Source organism: Nothobranchius furzeri, chromosome 15 (genome assembly GCF_043380555.1).
Source record: "Nothobranchius furzeri strain GRZ-AD chromosome 15, NfurGRZ-RIMD1, whole genome shotgun sequence".
Lineage (NCBI taxonomy): Eukaryota > Metazoa > Chordata > Actinopteri > Cyprinodontiformes > Nothobranchiidae > Nothobranchius > Nothobranchius furzeri.
The window spans coordinates 29862060-29880864 of record NC_091755.1 but is presented as its reverse complement, the minus strand read 5'-3'; the positions used below and the strand labels follow the sequence as shown (position 1 = coordinate 29880864).

Here is an 18805-nt window from a genome sequence, read left to right as displayed (position 1 = left end):
CGCCTCCAGAGTGCCAAAAGCCCTTACAGCCGAGCGAGCAGGAGTCAGAAACCGAGCGCGCAGAGAGGCTGCCGAGCGCGCACAGAGGCTGCCGCGCGCGCACGTTTTCCTCCGCCGTGTGCTCGTTGACAACGCGCGCACGCAGGTTTGTCACTTGTGCACATCCTTGTGCGCTCACAGACACAGTTTGCTCCCTCTCAGTGCACAAATGACCTCTCGCCATGTATATTTCCGCTCGCGAGTCCCGTTCACACGCGCGCTGCCATGTATATTTGCGCTCGCGAGTCCCTTTCACACGCGCGCTGTGGACCCAATGCGCGTGCACGGGTTGTGGCACGCTTTAAACGCCATACGAAACGCGCACTCCGCTTTGAGGTCAGGAGATCCCTTTGATCTGCTCAAAAGTAATTGATGAGGTGAAAAAGTAAGAATCCAGGCAGCAGATTTTCTGGAGAGTTTAGAGGAGCTGCAGGAAGATGAGAGACAGACAGGACAGGAAAATAGTTAAATAAAAACAAGAAAACAAAACAAAGTGTTGAAAAGTAAAATGTAGGTGGATTTATCTCCACTACACATTTTTATAAAGCAATAAGTTATACACATGCAATATTTATACATTTGATACAATTCAGATCACCTCCAAAACTCAGTCACACACCCAGGGCCGTTTCAAGACATTTTGGGGGCCAAGGCAAAACAGACAGTATTTGTGGATTCTCTGAAAGTTTCCATGGAGTGTGTGACAACTTATTTTTTCATTGATCCTATCGTCTAATCTCACAGCTGAAACAAGCATCCTTAATAATCTGTGCACAGGAAGCTTACAATGCTGTAGTAAAACAAAAGGTATAATTTCTTATTTATAAAACCTTGTTGCATCACTAAAGCAGAAAAATGAGATTTTGCAATTAACATGCTAAATATTTACATATGAATTGTTTTAGAGCCCTTTCATTGGCAGAACCCAAAAAAATGGGTCCCAACGTGGTTTGTGTGTGTGGCGTTGCCATTGTGTGATGTCATAGGCACAGATCCCCTGTCCTCTTGTTTGGAAATGGAAATATGATCACCCTATATTAAACAAACTGTCCACCCGGGCTTTTGCGCTGCACAGAGACGCTTCGCTGCCTGTGACTTTGAACGTCAGTTGAGAGTCAGTCTCATGCAGACTGACCAATGAAGAGAGGGCCTCAAGTTAAGACCCTCTCCTCATTGGTCAGTCCACACAAGGTGGGTCAAAGGTTACCCTGAGCGGGTTACGTGATGTCAGGCATTCAAGTGTTGAGTATATTTACTGCATAATACAGTAAAATATTCTGTATGTGACCATATTATAGTGATCCTTGGGTCGTAATGATGGGGCCCTTGAATATTGTTGCTGTCACGATCTGCCCCTTCCCTCTTGACTGTGTCTCTCTCCTGCCCCGATTAGTCCAGATTGTTTTCACCTGTCCCTCGTTAACCTGCCCATGTGTTCCCAATCAGCCTCGTGTATTTATACCACATGTTTTGCTCCTGTTCCTTCGTCAGATCATTGTTGTTTGTTGTCACCGTTGTGTTTGTTCCTGCCGTTCCCGTTCAGTAATTAAATTCGTTTTTACGTTCTCCGTGCCTGCTCTTCTGCCTCCGGAACCCACCACCACACATGGTCCACCATCTCCAGCCACACATCGCGACAGAAAGATCTGACCAACCTGGACCTGTGGTGAGCTACCATCTGTTTTTTGGAGGATTATTATTTCTTTTTTCTTTTTTTTCAGCGGAGGGAGATTCCGGCCTGGAGTTGTGTATCTCGGCGCATCCTACCTGTTCTCGGGGTGGTCGAGCCCTCTGGGTGATTCTGGCGCATCCTAGCTGTTTCGGGGTGGTCGGAATCATTTCTCCTCTCCAGCTGTTTCGCCCCGTCCTGTTTTTTCCCACGGAAGCTGCGGATCCTGGAGTTTTGGTGAGACAAACACCCCTGCGCACGCCAGCGTTCTTCGGAGTGGTAGGGCTGGTCTTCCTGCTCCTTTCCTGCTTCCCTTCACCCGAGCCTCCGCCGATGACCCAGCAAATCGGGAAGTGCACCTGCTCCGACCAGATGTCGAGTACCTGCCGCCGAGCTGGGCTTCCTCACGTCGCTCCTGCAGTCCCACCCACTGCCTGGTCCACGCCTGCGGGGCCTACGCCTGCAGGTCCTTCTGGCTGCAGCCTTTTCTGCATCCTGCTACTGCAGCCCAAACCAGAGCTCATGAACTCACAAGGACCAGAGTTGTGCCGCCTAATTCAGAGGCCCCTGCTCTGCCGACCCAGTGCTCGAGTTTCCAGTATCCGAGTGTCCGAGTTCCTGAGTCTACGTGTCCCGAGTCAAGTGTTCCTGTGCCCCATGTTTCAGTCAGCCCCGAGACAAGTGTTCCTGTGCCCCGTGTTCCAGTCAGTCCCAAGTCAAGTGTTCCTGTGTCCCGATTCCACGTGTCCCAGTTCCCCGGGTCCTCCGAGTCCAAGTGTCCCGAGTCCGAGTGTATTCGAGTCCCCAGTCAAGTATTCGAGTCCCCAGTCAAGTCTTCGAGTCCCCAGTCAAGTCTTCGAGTCCCCCGTCTAGTCTTCGAGTCCCGAGTGTTGTGTGGCCTTGTGGGCGTCTGGTATCCGCCCCTTGAAGGGGGGGGGGGGGGGGGGGGGGGTACTGTCACGATCTGCTCCTTCCCTCTTGACTGTGTCTCTCTCCTGCCCCGATTAGTCCAGATTGTTTTCACCTGTCCCTCGTTAACCTGCCCATGTGTTCCCAATCAGCCTCGTGTATTTATACCACATGTTTTGCTTCTGTTCCTTCGTCAGATCATTGTTGTTTGTTGTCACCGTTGTGTGTGTTCCTGCCGTTCCCGTTCAGTAATTAAATTCGTTTTTACGTTCTCCGTGCCTGCTCTTCTGCCTCCAGAACCCACCACCACACATGGTCCACCATCTCCAGCCACACATCGCGACAGTTGCCCAGGGTACAACAAAGTGTTAATCTGGCCCTGCAAGCACCCACACACATTTTAGTTTCCTTTAGTACAACAACTAAACTGAAATCTTCAAAGCTCACTAATTAACACTTTAGTATCTCCTGTGTTAAATCTGCACGGAAAGCAAAGTGTAAAAAAGTTGTTTCTGCATGACTTCCAGCGACAACAAGACTCCAGTGAGCTCCTGTAAGTAGATTCATATTTAATTGGTGGATATGTAGTAGAACCCATCTTCTCATCTATCTTTCAGTTAAAAAACCATTTCCCTAACCATATAACTTTCCATGAACTTTCTTTTCTTACTTTTTTCAGCTTTCAGACAACCGTGAGGGATGACTTCCATGCAAAACTAATAAATCTGACGCTTGTTTGCCGTGTGCCGCCTTCATCGCTGAGCCAAAACAACAAGCTGCAGTTAAGAACTTTCCCATAATTAGTTAGCCAAGGACGGACCTTTCTCTGTGCTTAAATTTGTTGTAAACATTCATTAAATGTGTTTTTATTGTGGTTTTAAATTAAACACAGGATAAAATTAAATATAAGGGCCTAAAAAGCACATAATATGCTTCCAGTGTTTACTGCTAAATCAGGTCTTATGCACACATTAAAGAGCTATGACCTCTTACTGTTGTGTGTGCCCTTGAAATGAGTGAAAAGATTTTACGTCACACCTCATGTAGATATTTGAGACATGAAACATCACTGCTGTGTTAAAAACTTGGATTCCTTTTCAACAGTTTGATGTTAAATTTTACGAAAATCGCAATTATGCAATAGTCCTTTTTAATTGAGCTTAAGAGCAAAGAAATTCCATTTTTAATGTCACTCCTGACCACCAGACACACAAACCTCAGCTGCTGCTTTGAGTTAAAAATAAAAGTGATTCCCATAAATCTCATTAGCTTCCTTCAAGCTCAGTGGCAGACTGCTTGACCTCCTATAATACATGCAGCAACACAGATCTGTACATTTTTAATTAAAGAAGCTGATATATTCCATGCAGCTGAGCATATTTAGTGCTGATGATGATTCAGCTAATCCAAACCGTGCCAGTCTAACATTGATGAAGGAGCTAATAAGATATTTGCTTCTGAAGTCATCTGAAAATTGTTCCAGATTGCTTTAGAGAATCTTGCGTTAAAATATGTTATGCCTAATGGAATTAAACATATATACAAACCAGATGTTTTGGTTTTCATTTTGTGCATGAGTTCTTATGAATCGTAAGACTGACTTGGACCAACCAGGACTATGTTTTCAAAGAGGGCTCAATGTTATGTCATGGGGATGTGTTAGAAGAACCCAAATGCAGACTCAGTGACAGATGTACTGATATGAACGAAACCTAAAGAAAAATTAGCTCACATAAAAGCAAAAAAACCAAACCAAACACCGCAGGCTAACAGGAACAGCTGAAAACTCCAATGAGAAACAAAGAACTATTAAACTATGGAGAGTGTGATTCTTGAGTAAGAAGAGATGGCTGACTGGTCCAAAATGTCCAGTAAAACACACGCGCTCACTCACACACACACACACACACATTTACATGTATGGACTAGAGGCCCCAAGGTCAAAGTGGAAACGAGCAAGCCAAGCTCCTGCAGGTCTTCCGGATCCAGGTGATGGTGAACCAACAAGACATTGTGGTGGTGGACAAAGAATAGAGGACAGCTGTTGTGGTTGATGCGGAAATACCAAGTGATGCATCATCAGGAAGAAGGAACACGAGAAGTTAGAGAAGTACCAGGGCCTCCAAGAAGAACTTGAGAAAGCCTGGAGAGTGAAGATATCAGTTGTGGTCATCAGGGCAGCAACCCCCATTCTGGAGGAGTGGCCAAAGCAGATCCCAGGAAAAACATCAGACATCTCAGTCCAGAAAAGTGCAGTTCTAGGAACAGCTAAGATATTGTGCTGAACCCTCAAGCTCCCAGGCCTCTGGTAGCGGACCCAAGCTTGGAAGGAGGAGACCACCCGCGGAGGGTGAAACGGGAATTTTTATACATACCAGAAGTATCAGAAGGCTCACATAAACAAGAAAAAAAATAAAACTCTATGGTAGATAAAAATGAAGTTTATTAACAAACACAAGTCAAAGCTTCAGATATAATTAAAAACTAATAACGCCCAACCGCCGTCGCCTGCTGGAGGCGTCCGGCTCCGCCTGTGAGCCCCTTTATGAGGAATTGCTTTAATAAAATTGTTGAGAAAAAGTGAGATAGTGTTACCTGATAAGTTAACATTTTTTTAAAAGAAAGTCAGCCTTCTGTTTCAAAATAAAGTAAAAAAAAGTTTAAAATATTGGCAGCTTGTAACATTTAACAATACAAATTAGGTCTAAAATAAACGGGCGACGCCATGCCAGGTTTCCTTCTATGGGAGCCCATGAGGACAAAATGCATTTACTGATTTGTAACAAATGATTACAAAACTTTCAGCACTCATAAATGTTTTACTCATTTACCTCTTCAGTTGTTGCCAGTGATGAAAGGGAGTCTGACGTGTTTGTCATTTTGTTGGAGGAATTTTTGACCCTATCCGTTGGTAAGGTCTTACTCGAACACAAAAATACTGCTTGCTTGCTTGTTTTTAGGTATGCACTGCCCCCTATCCCCTGGAGATCCTATTGGCTACTTTTGCTGCAGCATCCACAACAGAGTTTAAAGGACTTTTGATCCTTCATAATAAAATGTACACAAGTACCCAAAACATCTAATGTCTGTGAAAAAAACTGTTTATTAATGTTGTTCTCTGGTAAAACTTAAATGATTTATTTGTTATTTTTCACACACTTTCATACAGATAAAGATTAAGTGAACAATGTTGCATGAATGGCTGTGAAAGATTGGAGATGGAGCTGCTGTGCTATGTCAAGCCGTTAGCCTATCAACCTAAACACTGTTACAAATTTAGAAAACTACATGTGTCAGGTGGCTTAATTAATAATTTTAGATAAATTATCTAAAAAATACGTCAAAATAGCAGAACACTCATTTGTTTTTGGAGGGTTAATAAAAAACGATCAATTCTCACCAGAGTCCCGCAGCAGTACTGCGCTCTGACGCAGAGCGGCGCAGTTCCCCGACAGGTGCGTCTGTCCCCCTCCCGCACCTTCACATCTCAGCGCTGCTGCTGCTTCTTCTGGCTGCTGAAGCCCACTCCTCCTCCTTCTTCTCCTCCTCCTCCTCCTGCTGCTTCTTTCTCACAGGCAGAACCGACTTGATGCGCATAATAAATCATCTCTGCAAGATCCCTCTCCAAGCCCAGTTTCAGAAGGACGCTTGTTGGATTTTGGAGCGTAAACAGTGGCGAGCCTCGTAACAGAGGGGATGTTTTAAATGTGACTCAGTACTGCAAACAACGTGGGTGTGTGTGTGTGTGTGTGTGTGTGTGTGTGTGTGTGTGTGTGTGTGTGTGCTCTCGTTATTTCTCTGTAGGGAGTGGAGGAGGCAGAGCAGCGATATGAAACTCGTGGCTTTCAGCCTCCTGCGTTCCGCTCCGTCTGCGGCTGGACTCACGCTCACCTGTATGAACGACCTTGCAATTGTGACCGAAATTTTCCTAACGAGGTTTCCATGGAGGATCAGTGCGTCTTCTTTTTTGGTCTGAGGGCTGGTTTTTACTCCCGCTGGTCTCAAGACACCTCAGGATAGGAGGTAAGAAAAACAAGAGGAACCAGAAAAGAAAAAAAGAGCATGCATTACATTTTCTTTTTTGTGCACATTTTCTCAATTTAACCAGTTCACGTGTCTAAAGAGCCCCTTTTCTGAAATGCCCTGTAATTTCAAAAATGCCCTCCAAATTGCTGCCTCTGCAACCTTTTTATTCCTTCACAACATCAAAACTGTTTGTGTGTCAGCCGTTTCTTTGTCAGAGAGATGTAGGGATGCAGTCAAAGCCACATGCTGGTGTTTTAGCCTCTGACTTGCTCCTGGTGTGCTGCCACACACTGCTGCAGCCAGGCTGCACATCGCTGTGAATTATATTAACCCACAGGACATCAGCCATTGGATTGTTGAAGATGAGCCTCAGGTGGGTCTGAATCCACAGTCTCCTGTGAGCAAGAAATCAATTCAGTTGAGTGATGTTCGTTCCGAAATATTTAAAGGCAAAACCACTTTTAGAGAGCCTTGAAGTACCAGAGATAAAGTACTGGTAGTGGAGGGAGTAAAGGTGCTGACACACATTTATACGCAGCACTTCTACCTTGTAACATTCTCCAGGTAATTGCATGCTTGTGTGCCACATTGTCAGCTTGAATAGCTGTGATGAATGCAGCTCAGGCCTTCAAACAAAGTGCACTCCCACTCTTCCAGCTGGGCTGTTTGTTCAAGCAGTACCTTACTTTGATGTGGGGTTATAGATGTGTTTATGTATTATTATGTTCTGTCACTTAACCCTGGTATCGGTTCACGATTGGCGCTCCTTGATTGAGAAGTGAGTGATTCACCCCCGTTGAGCTTCCTTCCCCTCCACCTTCCACCATTACCCAGGAGCTAAAAATGTGTGTGTTTGTGTGTGTGAGTGTGGGTGGATAGGCACCTGTGTGCCTATTTCAAAGTGTGTAGCTAAAACTGAACACAGCATTTGTAAATGACTGATTAGATCTGCATTTAAACCAAAAAAAGAAAGAAAACACAACAGTATTTGTTATTTTGGCTCGATTCCTGGATAAGAAGCATTCCAAATCCAAACCATAACATGCAAAGTCGACAGGAGTTTAGACTGCACCCTCATCACACCGATCCTCAGTCTTGAGGTGCCAGCAGTTTGCACGCTGTGAGCCTATCGCTGAGGTAAGGCATGCAGGACTCTTCTGGAGAGCAAGCGTACCAATCCAATTTGGAAGACTTTAGAAGGGGGGTGAAGAAGCATGGACTGGGCCAACATGAAAGGTAAAGAAGAAAATCCTGGCTGAGACCCCACATGTCTGATTTGACATCCAGGCAGCTGACAAACAATTAGGTTTTCCATAAGTAGTCCTCTGAACCAGGAACCAGGCTCGCCTCAGGATTAGGCCACAAATGAGCCGCGCATCATGGCTTATGTCTCCGAAATGGTAAGGGAGTGTACATTAGTGTGTGTGTGTGTGTGTGTGTGTGTGTGTGTGTGTGTGTGTGTGTGTGTGTGTGTGTGTGTGTGTGTGTGTGTGTGTGTGTGTGTAGGCCACCCGTAATAGTGTATGGTTAGAAAACAAGTTTAGTGTGTAGGTGTATGTGGGTTGTGTGACATTCAGCAGATGGATACTATTATCAGCCCCTGGCCTACCTTGAACAGCTCTTAAGGAAATTTTGTGCACAGACAAGCCTTTTCATGCCGGCGGCGCCATGCAGGTGCAAACTGATGTACTCGAATCTACATACACTCTCCTCTCCCGTGCTGCACTGCTCTCTTAACTGCTGTGTTATTGCCTGTTCGCCATTGTGTGTATGTTTGACATTTCATAATTGCATCATTACTTGCTCAGTGCATCGCAATTTGCAACACATGCTTCGAGCAGACAAACTCTTGCCCTTGATTATGGACCTGAGTGGAATGGGTTCCTCATCAGACTGTCTTGATTCACCCCAGCATGTGGGGAGACACATGCTGCTGTGGGTGAATCTAATTGATTGGATGGCACCCAATTCCCAGGTCCAAGTCTCCTCCGGCAGCCAGAGAGTGGATCCGTCCAAGTGAAGGATGAGCCTAGGCGTTGGTTGCTTCGCTAATAGATTGGCACGAATTTCCTCTCATATGCCTCTGGTATCACTCTCAGACATCTTCGAGGGCAGGTTGGCCAAAGTTTGGGGCACAACGAGGCCAACAAAGTTTTCTGTAATCTTTCCACAGCTATAGGAATCATGTACATGCTTCCATTTCTTTCCGCAAAGGCTTTTTAAAGACCTAATAAATAAAAGCTGAGGGATATTGGGTATTTAACTTCAAAATCCTCGTTTCAACAGGTCACCCTCCTTTCACTCTGAGAAGTGCCATTTCAAAGCTTATTGGATGAAAGTCTCATTTACCCCTGGCTGCCAAAGATGACGCTGCCATGGAAACTGCTTCTATTGCTATCAATCATCGACCGTCTGACAGGTAAAGCACCTTTTTAGATGAGTAACGATTTTTTTTTCACGTTCGGACATTCACAGTGTTGGGACGGCAGGTGAAGAGATGTCAGCGATGATAGGAGGACGCGGCTTAAAGGAGCACTCCTCACTATTGACGTCCGTTCACAGCGCAGACACAATGCTCTCAATCTTCTTCCTCACTCCGCTGAGATTATAACCTGATGATGAGATACGATGCTTTTATTCTGTAATCTTTTCCTTGGCAAAAGCATTCCCCTCCATCATAGTAATGCTTTCTGTTAATAGGATTCACGACGTTTTCATTCAGCAGGAACAAAAACAATAAATATGGAACATAAAGCACAACATGTTTGTGATGACTGAATTCAGATTTTTTTTGTATGTTGGCATGCACAACCTTTCTTTTTACTCGCAGAGATGCATATCCTCTGATATTTTTGTGTAAATGCATGTTGTGCATTTAGAATAAAGGTTTTAAAGATAAAGAAATTACCTTCAGTGGTTCTCATGAGCTTTTAACTCCTTTTTCCATAAATGCACAGGGAATAATAATGGTCAAAACAACGTTTCATTCTGTTTGATTTACTTGTTTGTCTGGCAGATTGTATGGACAGTGGATCATACCATGGACCTCGCTGGAGAATGGAGCCAGGTGACTTGTTTATCCCTGTTGACTCCATTGAAGAAGAAGCCACCTTGACTTGTGACGCGAAGGGATCGCCTCCTCCTCAGTACAGGTAGGAGCGTGTTCACACAAAGGTCCTAATGCCCAAATGTCGCATGATTGAAGCTCAGTGGTGGAGTAAATATTACCCCGGCTTTCTACCGGACATGCAGGCGTGATATGCAGCTGGAATTCTGGATAATGGGTGTGTTTCCACCAGGCACGTGCCAGACGCGTCGCAGAAGCGTAGTGTTATTTTGCACTTCAGGTTTATTTTTTACGCTCTACGCTTCCAGAAATCATCAGTCTAAGCAGTTCAGATCAGGCCAGACAGGAAGTGGAACACCAGAGCAGTGTAGAACAAATGGCCACTTTCAAAATAAAAGACACAGCCAGATTTTCTGTTGTTTCACTAATGAAAAACATACTTCATGACATGTGTCACCTTCGTGGCCGAGGTAAAAAGAACAGAAAAGAAACTAAAGACCTTTTGGATATGTGCTGCTGTATTTCTCCTTGCTTGTTATCACCTGAATTGGTAAAATCGTGCATGACCTTGCAATAAATGAGACTGGGACAAGCTGCCTGTTTGCGTCTGAAACGCTCTGCTCTCCTGAGGTTTGTCTATTACGTCACGTGCCACTTACGCATCCGGTGGAAATGCTATTCCGAAGGTCCATTATTCATAGAGGTATCAGATTTTGGGTAAAACAACAATGTTTGCACTGTTAGTTGTCTGAGATTTTATTCTTCTACATGTAAAAATGAGTCCATGCCCTAAAATGTGCAGTCATATATCAGATGACAAAAAGTGATGCAAACGAGCGTAAACGTTGCCAGGCAAACTCTTCTATCAGGGATCTCTAAAACATGTAATGGTGTTCTAATGAAGCTGATCTTTACGGTGAAAACATATTTCTTAGGAAACTTCTTTTATTCAATTCAATGTTATTTATTTAGTGCCAAATCACAACAAGAGTCGTCTCAAGGCACTTCACACAATAAACATTCCAATTCAGGTCAGTTCATTAAGCCAATCAGAAAAAAAAATGTTTCCTATATGAGGAACCCAGCAAATTGCATCAAGTCACTGACCTTTTAAAGGTGTGGTTGACTGAAAACCCGTTTAATGATTATTTCTCATTCTAATCAGTCACTCAGGTTGAAAACAGTCACCTACACCTTTCTCTTGTGTTAACTTCTGATAGAAAATAGATGGTGAAATCCTAGGATTTGAAAATCCTCACATTGTGATGTCACATTGAAAAAATGCATTCATGGCCTCACCCATCTTGGCTCGCGCCTGCCCCCAGGAAAGACTTTTTTTTAAAATTGCAGCGGGGAGAGAGAGCGGAGAGTGTGTTGCTGATAGTGGCTTTGCAACATGGCTGAATGTGCTCTGTTAGCCAATCAGAAGCAAGGTGTGTGCACATCAATATTAATAATGAGCAATCTTGCTGTTTTCAGCTTTCCTCTGCACCAGCAAACTTCTGCTTCTCAGAACAAGAGCATTATGGCTTTTTTAACGACTCATAAGGCATTGATTTACACTGGAGAACACTGCAAATGTATTAAATAAATGAGTAAACCACACCTTTAAACCTAATTGGCATAAAATTAACTGAAATATATCACTGACTGTTTACTCAGCTCCTGTTAACTTTTTTAATTACACAAGTTTATATATACTGTATCATGTACATGCATATCTGATGCAGACTGATGTAAATACATCAGAGAACAAACACCTACATGGTTATTTTGGATATTTTCTTTCCAGTAATCTGAAAGCAGAGACATTTAGGACACAAAATAGCCTCAAATCCCCGAAAGCTGAACAACAGACTCTACCTTGCATCCAAGTGATAAACTTATTTAAAATTATACCCCTACTTAAAAAAGAGAGAATAATTTAGTCCGTTTGCAGCTACTCAATCAAGCAAAGTCAATTTCAGACATTCAGCAGCAGAAATAAAGCTTGTTAATTGCAAGAGTTTAGTTTTTCTTGGAAAAGAAATGTGCTTTCTCCTCTATTCATTCATCCTAATTAGATTGAAATGCACATGGACACTGGGAGCTGTGGTGCCATTATGGCTTTACTAACTCATATTGACTAACGCAGCACCAATCTGCCTCTCCTCTCACCAGAGAGCCTCTTAGAGACACACATGCAGCATCTTAATGACGGTCTCCTTTTAGAAAACACCACGAGAACAATGCAGGTTGCTAGACACCAGTCGGCACTAACGGGCTCTGATTACAATCACCTCTGGCGTTCAGTGCTGCATTTACTGCAGCGCGACTGGGACATGTGAGCTGCATGGTAGAGCTGCGGAGTGCTTTCACTCATTATTTCAAGGCTTTGTATGCTCTCCACCTAAGACCAGGTATTTCCATGCACTGATTAAAGGTGAGATGAGCGTGTTTGACGTGGTGTCTCGTCAGGCTGGCTTCTCAAGGATCTGCATGCACCTACCCACCTCTCTGGCTTTGCTCTTGAAGTGTAAATGGGCTCACGTTGCTCCCTCAGCCCATCCTCTCTCGTCCTTTTTTTTTCTTCCTCCTGCCACTTCTGTCACTCACATAAATATCAGGCTGTTATACTATGCACATAGTAGCAGCAGCAGCATAAAATTTCATAGAAAAAAGATCATCTCTTTTTTTTTTCTTTGTGGGGAAAAGCATCTTCTCAAGAAGCTTCAAAGCAGTCTGAGTTTCATTAACTAACCTAAACAAAAGGAAACAAACAATCACTTCTGTTGTACCTTTGTAATGACAAAAAGATTTTAAATCTATGGCTTCTACCCAAAGATCACTCAACTGTAAAAGATTACTTTTAAAGGTGTGGAAACTCAGTTAATCGATACATTTTCAGTGGTCTCTGTTAGGAATGATTGCTTTGCAAGTGGTACTTGGGGCTAAAAAAGCCCAGAATTGCTTGGATTAGCACAGACAAGTCTTCTGCCGCAGACAGTGGCAGTAGACAGCAGGACTTGGAGTCTTGTTTACTATTATTTGGACATCTGGCCTCAGGTTGTACACAGCAACGTGACTCTACCACCGACTTACAACGTGGATATTTTATCTCCACAAATACAACAATCCTGGAGGAGTTTTTCTGTGTGGTGGTGTTGCTATTGCTAACAGTTAGCTTTCACTAGTCAGGACGCTGTCTGCTGATTCCTGGATGAGTTCATGAATGTCCTAGAATTTTATCGTCTATTTTCTCTCAGAAGCTAATGCAGGAGAGAGGTGTAGGAGACTATTTTCATGTTCAACCTGCATGAAAATTCCAGTGACTGATTATAATCAGAAATAATCATTAAAAAATGGTTTTTCAGTGAACCACACCTCCAGCCATTTTGAAGTGTTTTTCCATGCATGTGGATATCTTTCCAAATGGTCTGCATTCAATTAAAAATCGATTTTATGTCCTTAAGAACTGATGGGCTAGTGGGGCTAATCTAAGCATTGTCAAAACCAGAGCTGTATTTTAAAATGTTGGACTAGCTGTTAGCTTGTCAATCCCAGTGGAAGTAAACTTTTGTTCCAAACAGAAGCCATTCAGGACCGTTTCCTCCATGGCCGTACCATAGCATATAGTTATGATGTAAATTAACATGTGTGTTTTAAAAAGGTCGAATTGTGAAATGTATTACTTGATGCTACAATGCCTTTATGGTCCCAAATGGGAACAATTATTTATTAGATTTGCAGAAGGTTGTAGCAACATACTCATACTGGCAGCATTAAACACAGTTCATAGAAAATAAAAGATAAAGAAAATAGTTCACAAATAAATGGACACATTCAAAACAATGTTTACATTTCCTTTAGATAACAGCTCTTAGGGATGTAAGAAAATATCGATATGGCAATATGTCGCAGTATTTTTTCCTGTGATATTAGATCGGTATTCAAAGTCATGTATCCAATTTTTGGAAGAATTTACATGCAAACATTTGTGTATTTTCTTTTCTTTTGGTGTAATTCAAATGCCGACCGCTAGTTAGCAGCAGTGTGCAACGGGGTTTTATTTCGACCATTAAAATGTAAATCCCTCTATTATGGTTCAGATACCTCATGTTAAGCGTGTTACGCATCAGTTTGGACTGTTTATTGAATTTTCCCACAATACATTCAGTCTAAAAAATTTGCTAATTTCGTCTGGTTGAATGTATCCCAACATATCGTGATATATCGTATCATATTGCCAGAATTTCACCGGTACAGTACCCTAACAGCTATATCACATTTCTGTCTAAACTGAGTAAGATGGCAGTTTTATCGTCTTTTACTCACAGACATGTTTCAAAATGCAAAAAGGCCTTTTCTCTGTAGTCAGATGTTCTGACAAGACATTTTTATGTTCAAAGCAGAGTGATTCATTTTGTTTTGTTGCCAATCAATCATGGCAGCACAGAGCAGCAGAGGCTCTTCAGAGCAGGTCGAGAGGAGGTGAAAGTCACGTCTGAGGGTTAAAAAGCTTGATGCACGTGAGTTAAAGACACCTACTCACTGGCTTGCTTCACTGATCCATCAATTTCTGTTAGTGTTTGCTTTACAGACATAACGTATATTCAGAAATACTGTATACAGATTTAGTAGTAGTTATTTTGGAGGTTGAACTTGAGACATTTTAGAAATTCTTCCATTATGCCTCTTTAATTCCTTAGGTTTATAAGAAAAGAGAAGAATGGGGCTGGTTCTTAGAGAAAAAGGATGGAGCATTCTCTAAAAGGGCTCTGTCCTTGAATCCATATTCACACAGTTTTAAGTTGAATTTAAAAAGGGAGATGCCTCGTCTGGCGGTGGCGGAGAATTAAGAAAAAAAGCATTTCCTCATTAAATAATGAGACTCGTTTTAATCAATGAGTTAACCCCGTGCCTTTGAGAGTTCATTCAGGCACCTCATTTATTTGATTGTGCAAATCTGCTGTGCAAATATTTTTGTTCCAAATTCCCATGACTGCAAATTGTGGGGAGGATGTAACAGAGGGTGCAGAAGCCTTCTTTGTTACATCAGCTCGCTGTTACCTCTTGCCAAGTGCTAATGTTTGGCCCTAATGAAAAGCCAAAGGTGGAATAATGTCACATTATGTTAATATAATGTGACAGAGAAGAGGTGATTGCAGTCAGACTGATGATAGCTCCTAAAACTGCTATCTTCTCCTGGCCTTAAATAGCAGAGAGCAGCTTTGTGTGTGATACTGTAAGATTAAAATTTAATGATCCCAGTGGGGAGAATGGGATAGCTGCAGCAGTAAGTAGTGTCAGAGCTAAATAAGGAAAACCGAATGAAAAAAACAGATCTGTTTTTTATACATAACGAAGAGCCAGCTGTCAAAAATTGACTTATGTGTTGAAATCTAATCAGATCAGTTGGGATTTTACAGTAGAAAATATTTAAATGTTCAAATTTTATCAACGTTCTCAACGTGTTAAAGGTGTGGATCACTGACAAACCATTTTTAAAATATTATTTCTGATTATGATTGATCACTCAGACTTTTTCATGCAGGCTGAGCATGAAAACAGTCTCCTACACTTGTCTCCTGCATTAGCTTCTGATTGAAAATATCCATCTATTTCCAGCCGCTGATCCAGAGTTAGGTCGTGGGGGTTGCAGCCTAAACCTACTGCACATTGGAAGCAAAAGCGGCACGGAACGGCCAAAGATAGGATCGGGTTCTATTTTTTTCCGCGAGCCGCTTCTGGTATGCATCAATTACCACAGTTAACACAGGACTAGACAGGAAATCCCACAGTTTCAGTGTAAATTCAAGTGTAATTTTCAAAATAAAAGTATTGCAGCAATGCAATTTCATATGTGAAGGTTACGTGTGGCCTAACGGCTTATTTACTCACACCATCGTTCCAGAAGTACAGCATGAAGTTTTCATGGCTTTCATCCTGGTGGTGGAGAGGAACAACAGCATGCATGACATCAAACAGCAATATCAAACGTGATTTCCTTCTTTTTGGTTTAATGGCAGATTGCATAAACAACCGTAACCTTTGAAATCTCGAGGAGTCTCTTAAGGAGGTTTGTGAATGTCTCGAGGGATTTTGTAATGGTAAATGGTAAATGGCCTGTATTTGATATAGCGCCTTCTAGAGTCCCCCCCCCCCCCCCCCCCCCAAAGGTGCTTTACCACACAATCAGTCATTCACCCATTCACACACACATTCACACGCTGGTGGGGATGAGCCACTATGTAGCCACAGCTGCCCTGGGGCGCACTGACAGAGGCGAGGCTGCCAAGCACTGGCGCCACCGGTCCCTCCGACCACCACCAGCAGGATAGGTGGGTTGAGTGTCTTGCAAATGGACACAAAGACAGTGACAAACTGAGCGGGGATCGAACCTGCAACCTTCCAATTACAGGACAAGCACTTAACTCCTGTGCCTCCATCGCCCCGATTTTGTGATCTTGCAAGTTGAGTGAGGAACACAGCAGAAAAGCTGCTTCGCTGCTGAGACTCTCTTGGTGTGCACTTGAGTTCTGTGATTGTAGCGAGTAAACCGTTCCACTGCTGTTCCATGCTGCTTTTGCTTCCAGTGTGCAGTAGGTGTAAGTCGATATGCCCAGACTTCCCTCTCCCCAACCACTTGGGCCAGCCTCCATATAGACATAGTCCCTCCAGCATGTCCTGGGTATTCCCTCAGGTTTTCTCCCAGTTGGAAAACCTCACCAGAGAAGCGTCCAGGAGGCATCCTGACCAGGTGCCCGAGCCACCTCAGCTGGCTCCTCTCGATATGGAGGAGCAGCGGGTCTATTCTGAGCCCTTCCCGGATGACTGAGCTTCTGACCTTATCTCTAAGGGAGAGCCCAGACGCCCTGCGGAGAACAGTAATTTTGGCTGCTGGTATTCGTAATCTCATTCTTTCGGTCACTACCCAAAGCTCGTGACCATGGGTGAGGGTAGGAATGTAGATCAACAGTTAAATTGAGAGATTTGCCTCCTGGCTCAGCTCTCTCTTCATCACGTTATTTGTTATGATCAAACATCAAAGTTGCAAATCAGTGCATAGCTGTGTTGCTGGTGTCTGAGGTGCCATGTCCAAATATCAGGAAATAAGAAAACCAGTTATCTGAATCTCAGCTGTGATGTAGCTCACTTCCAGTTCCTGGAAATTGTTGTTGTTCTCGCCCCCCCCCCCCCCCAAGACACCACTGCAAATGTATTGATTAAACAAGTGTTCCACACCTTTAAACAAACGTATGGGTGCTTTCCATAGTTAGTTTATATCGGTGACATTTAGAAAGCAGAGAGCACTTCCTGTTGTTTGGAGAAATTCAGGATCGGAGCTGTAATATGGCATATTGGATGTTTTCCCAGTGAGCCAAAGCGCTTTTGGGACAGAAACGATGGGTTTGCAAAGACAGGCGGCTAGTCGACCAGGGAGCGCGGCCCATTGGTTTATATTATTTACTGTGTTAAAGCACCCTCCCACAGGGTTCATGCAGCGCTCAGTGTGCAGGCAAAAGCACGACAGAGAGAAAGAAGCAGAGCCGCACACTTAGAGATAACGCTTCAGGAATTCTGCCACTTCTAACTATCTCTCTGACTGATTATTGCACATGTACTAATCACCACAATCACTGCAGAGAGCTATTTTTAAAATTAAGTTAATGCTTTTTTTCCTAATGGCATCATGCTTAAAAACATGATGTTGTTACAGCAGAGCGTCAGCGCCTTGAAGGTAATCTCTGTTGAACATGGTGTAATATTGGGCTGCTTTTCAGTCAGTTACAGACCTGTCTGATGGCAGAAACAGAGACATATGAGAGCAGCTTTGTTGTGACAGAATTGAATACAAAGAATGGCAGACACGCACACAGATGTAAAAGATTTACACAAAGCAGAATGCAAATACAACATGACAATGATGTGAATATGCTTACTGATTCATGGCTTCACATTTGTATGTATACCCTTTTAAAGGCTGATTTTACATAGTTTTCATTGCTTTCAATATGACTAGAAATTTAAAGATAAAAATATGTTGGTGTAATTAGCGTCACAGGTGTCTCCGGTCTTGTGTCCAGGGTGAAAGGTAGTCACAGTGCTGTTCGGCATCAGGGTGTGTACCACACTGAACATGGGCCACAGAAAGCTGAGGAGAAAGTTGTCTTAGATTAGAAAGACGTTTAAGATTAGAGGTGGGAGACCATCTCTAAGCAGCTTGATGCTCTTGTGATCACATTTGCACGCTATTATGATGTTTATGGGATTTTAGTGAGTGTGGATGTGGCCGTTTGAGGAGGATTGATGACAATTCAAAGATAAATTAAATGAATGGCAACAAAGTGGCCAAGAACAAGTTCCAAAGGGATTAGAGGTGAACTCCAAGGTCAAGGTACATCAATGTCACATAATACCATCCATTGCTGTTTTTAGGCAATGTGAATTTAATAGAAGATGACTCAGGTGGACACCTCTGATGAAAGCATGTCATAACTAAATTAAACTGGAACTTGTCAAAATGCATAGTGACCAGCCACAAACCTTGTTCGAGACTGTCTTTTGAACAGAGCAGAATAACCTGGAGCCATTTTGCATCTCATATCAGCTCACAGACACTAAAATGTAGCATGCATAGAAAAGAGCACTTTTAATGTGAAGCACTGGTGAGGCTTTGTTCTGTTTTGGAGCTTTTCTTCTGCATCTGGACTAGGAAAACATGAATCTGTGTGATTAAATCTCAAGACTACAAAGACATTGTGGTGTGAAATGTGCTGTCCAGTGTCAGTAAGCCTGGTCTCAGCTGCAGGTCATTGGTCCTCCAACAGGATAATGACTGAAACATTATCTCAGAAAAAAACTTTAGACTAATCCAGCCTTCTGTGAGCCCTGATCTAAATCCTATTGGACATCGGTGGAAAGAGCTGAAACACACCACCTGGAGAAGGAATACTTCAGGCAGTTAAAGCAGTTAGATCATGAGGAGTGGACAAAAATACCTGTTGACAGGTGCAGGAGTCTCATTGCCAGTTTCAGGTTATTTCAGAGACTGTTTTTCTTTCTTTAACAGATGGATGGCAATATTTTCATCCATGTCTGTATATAGAATTAAC

General features: G+C 43.1%; 1 protein-coding gene across 2 annotated transcripts in view; it reads left to right on the top strand.

Moving 5' to 3' along the window:
* Positions 1-6165: 6165 nt before the first annotated feature.
* cntn3a.2 (contactin 3a, tandem duplicate 2) overlaps positions 6166-18805 on the top strand; it is a 61028-nt gene continuing 48388 nt past the window's right edge. Inside the window, exons 1-3 of one of the 2 annotated variants that reach the window (XM_015967622.3) lie at positions 6166-6640; positions 8930-9062; positions 9660-9795. In XM_015967622.3, coding sequence (XP_015823108.3) covers positions 9008-9062; positions 9660-9795 — 191 coding nt within the window. In that variant the 5' untranslated portion in view covers positions 6166-6640; positions 8930-9007. The remainder of the gene's footprint in view (positions 6641-8929; positions 9063-9659; positions 9796-18805) is intronic. The other variant, XM_015967623.3, reaches the window with a different exon arrangement.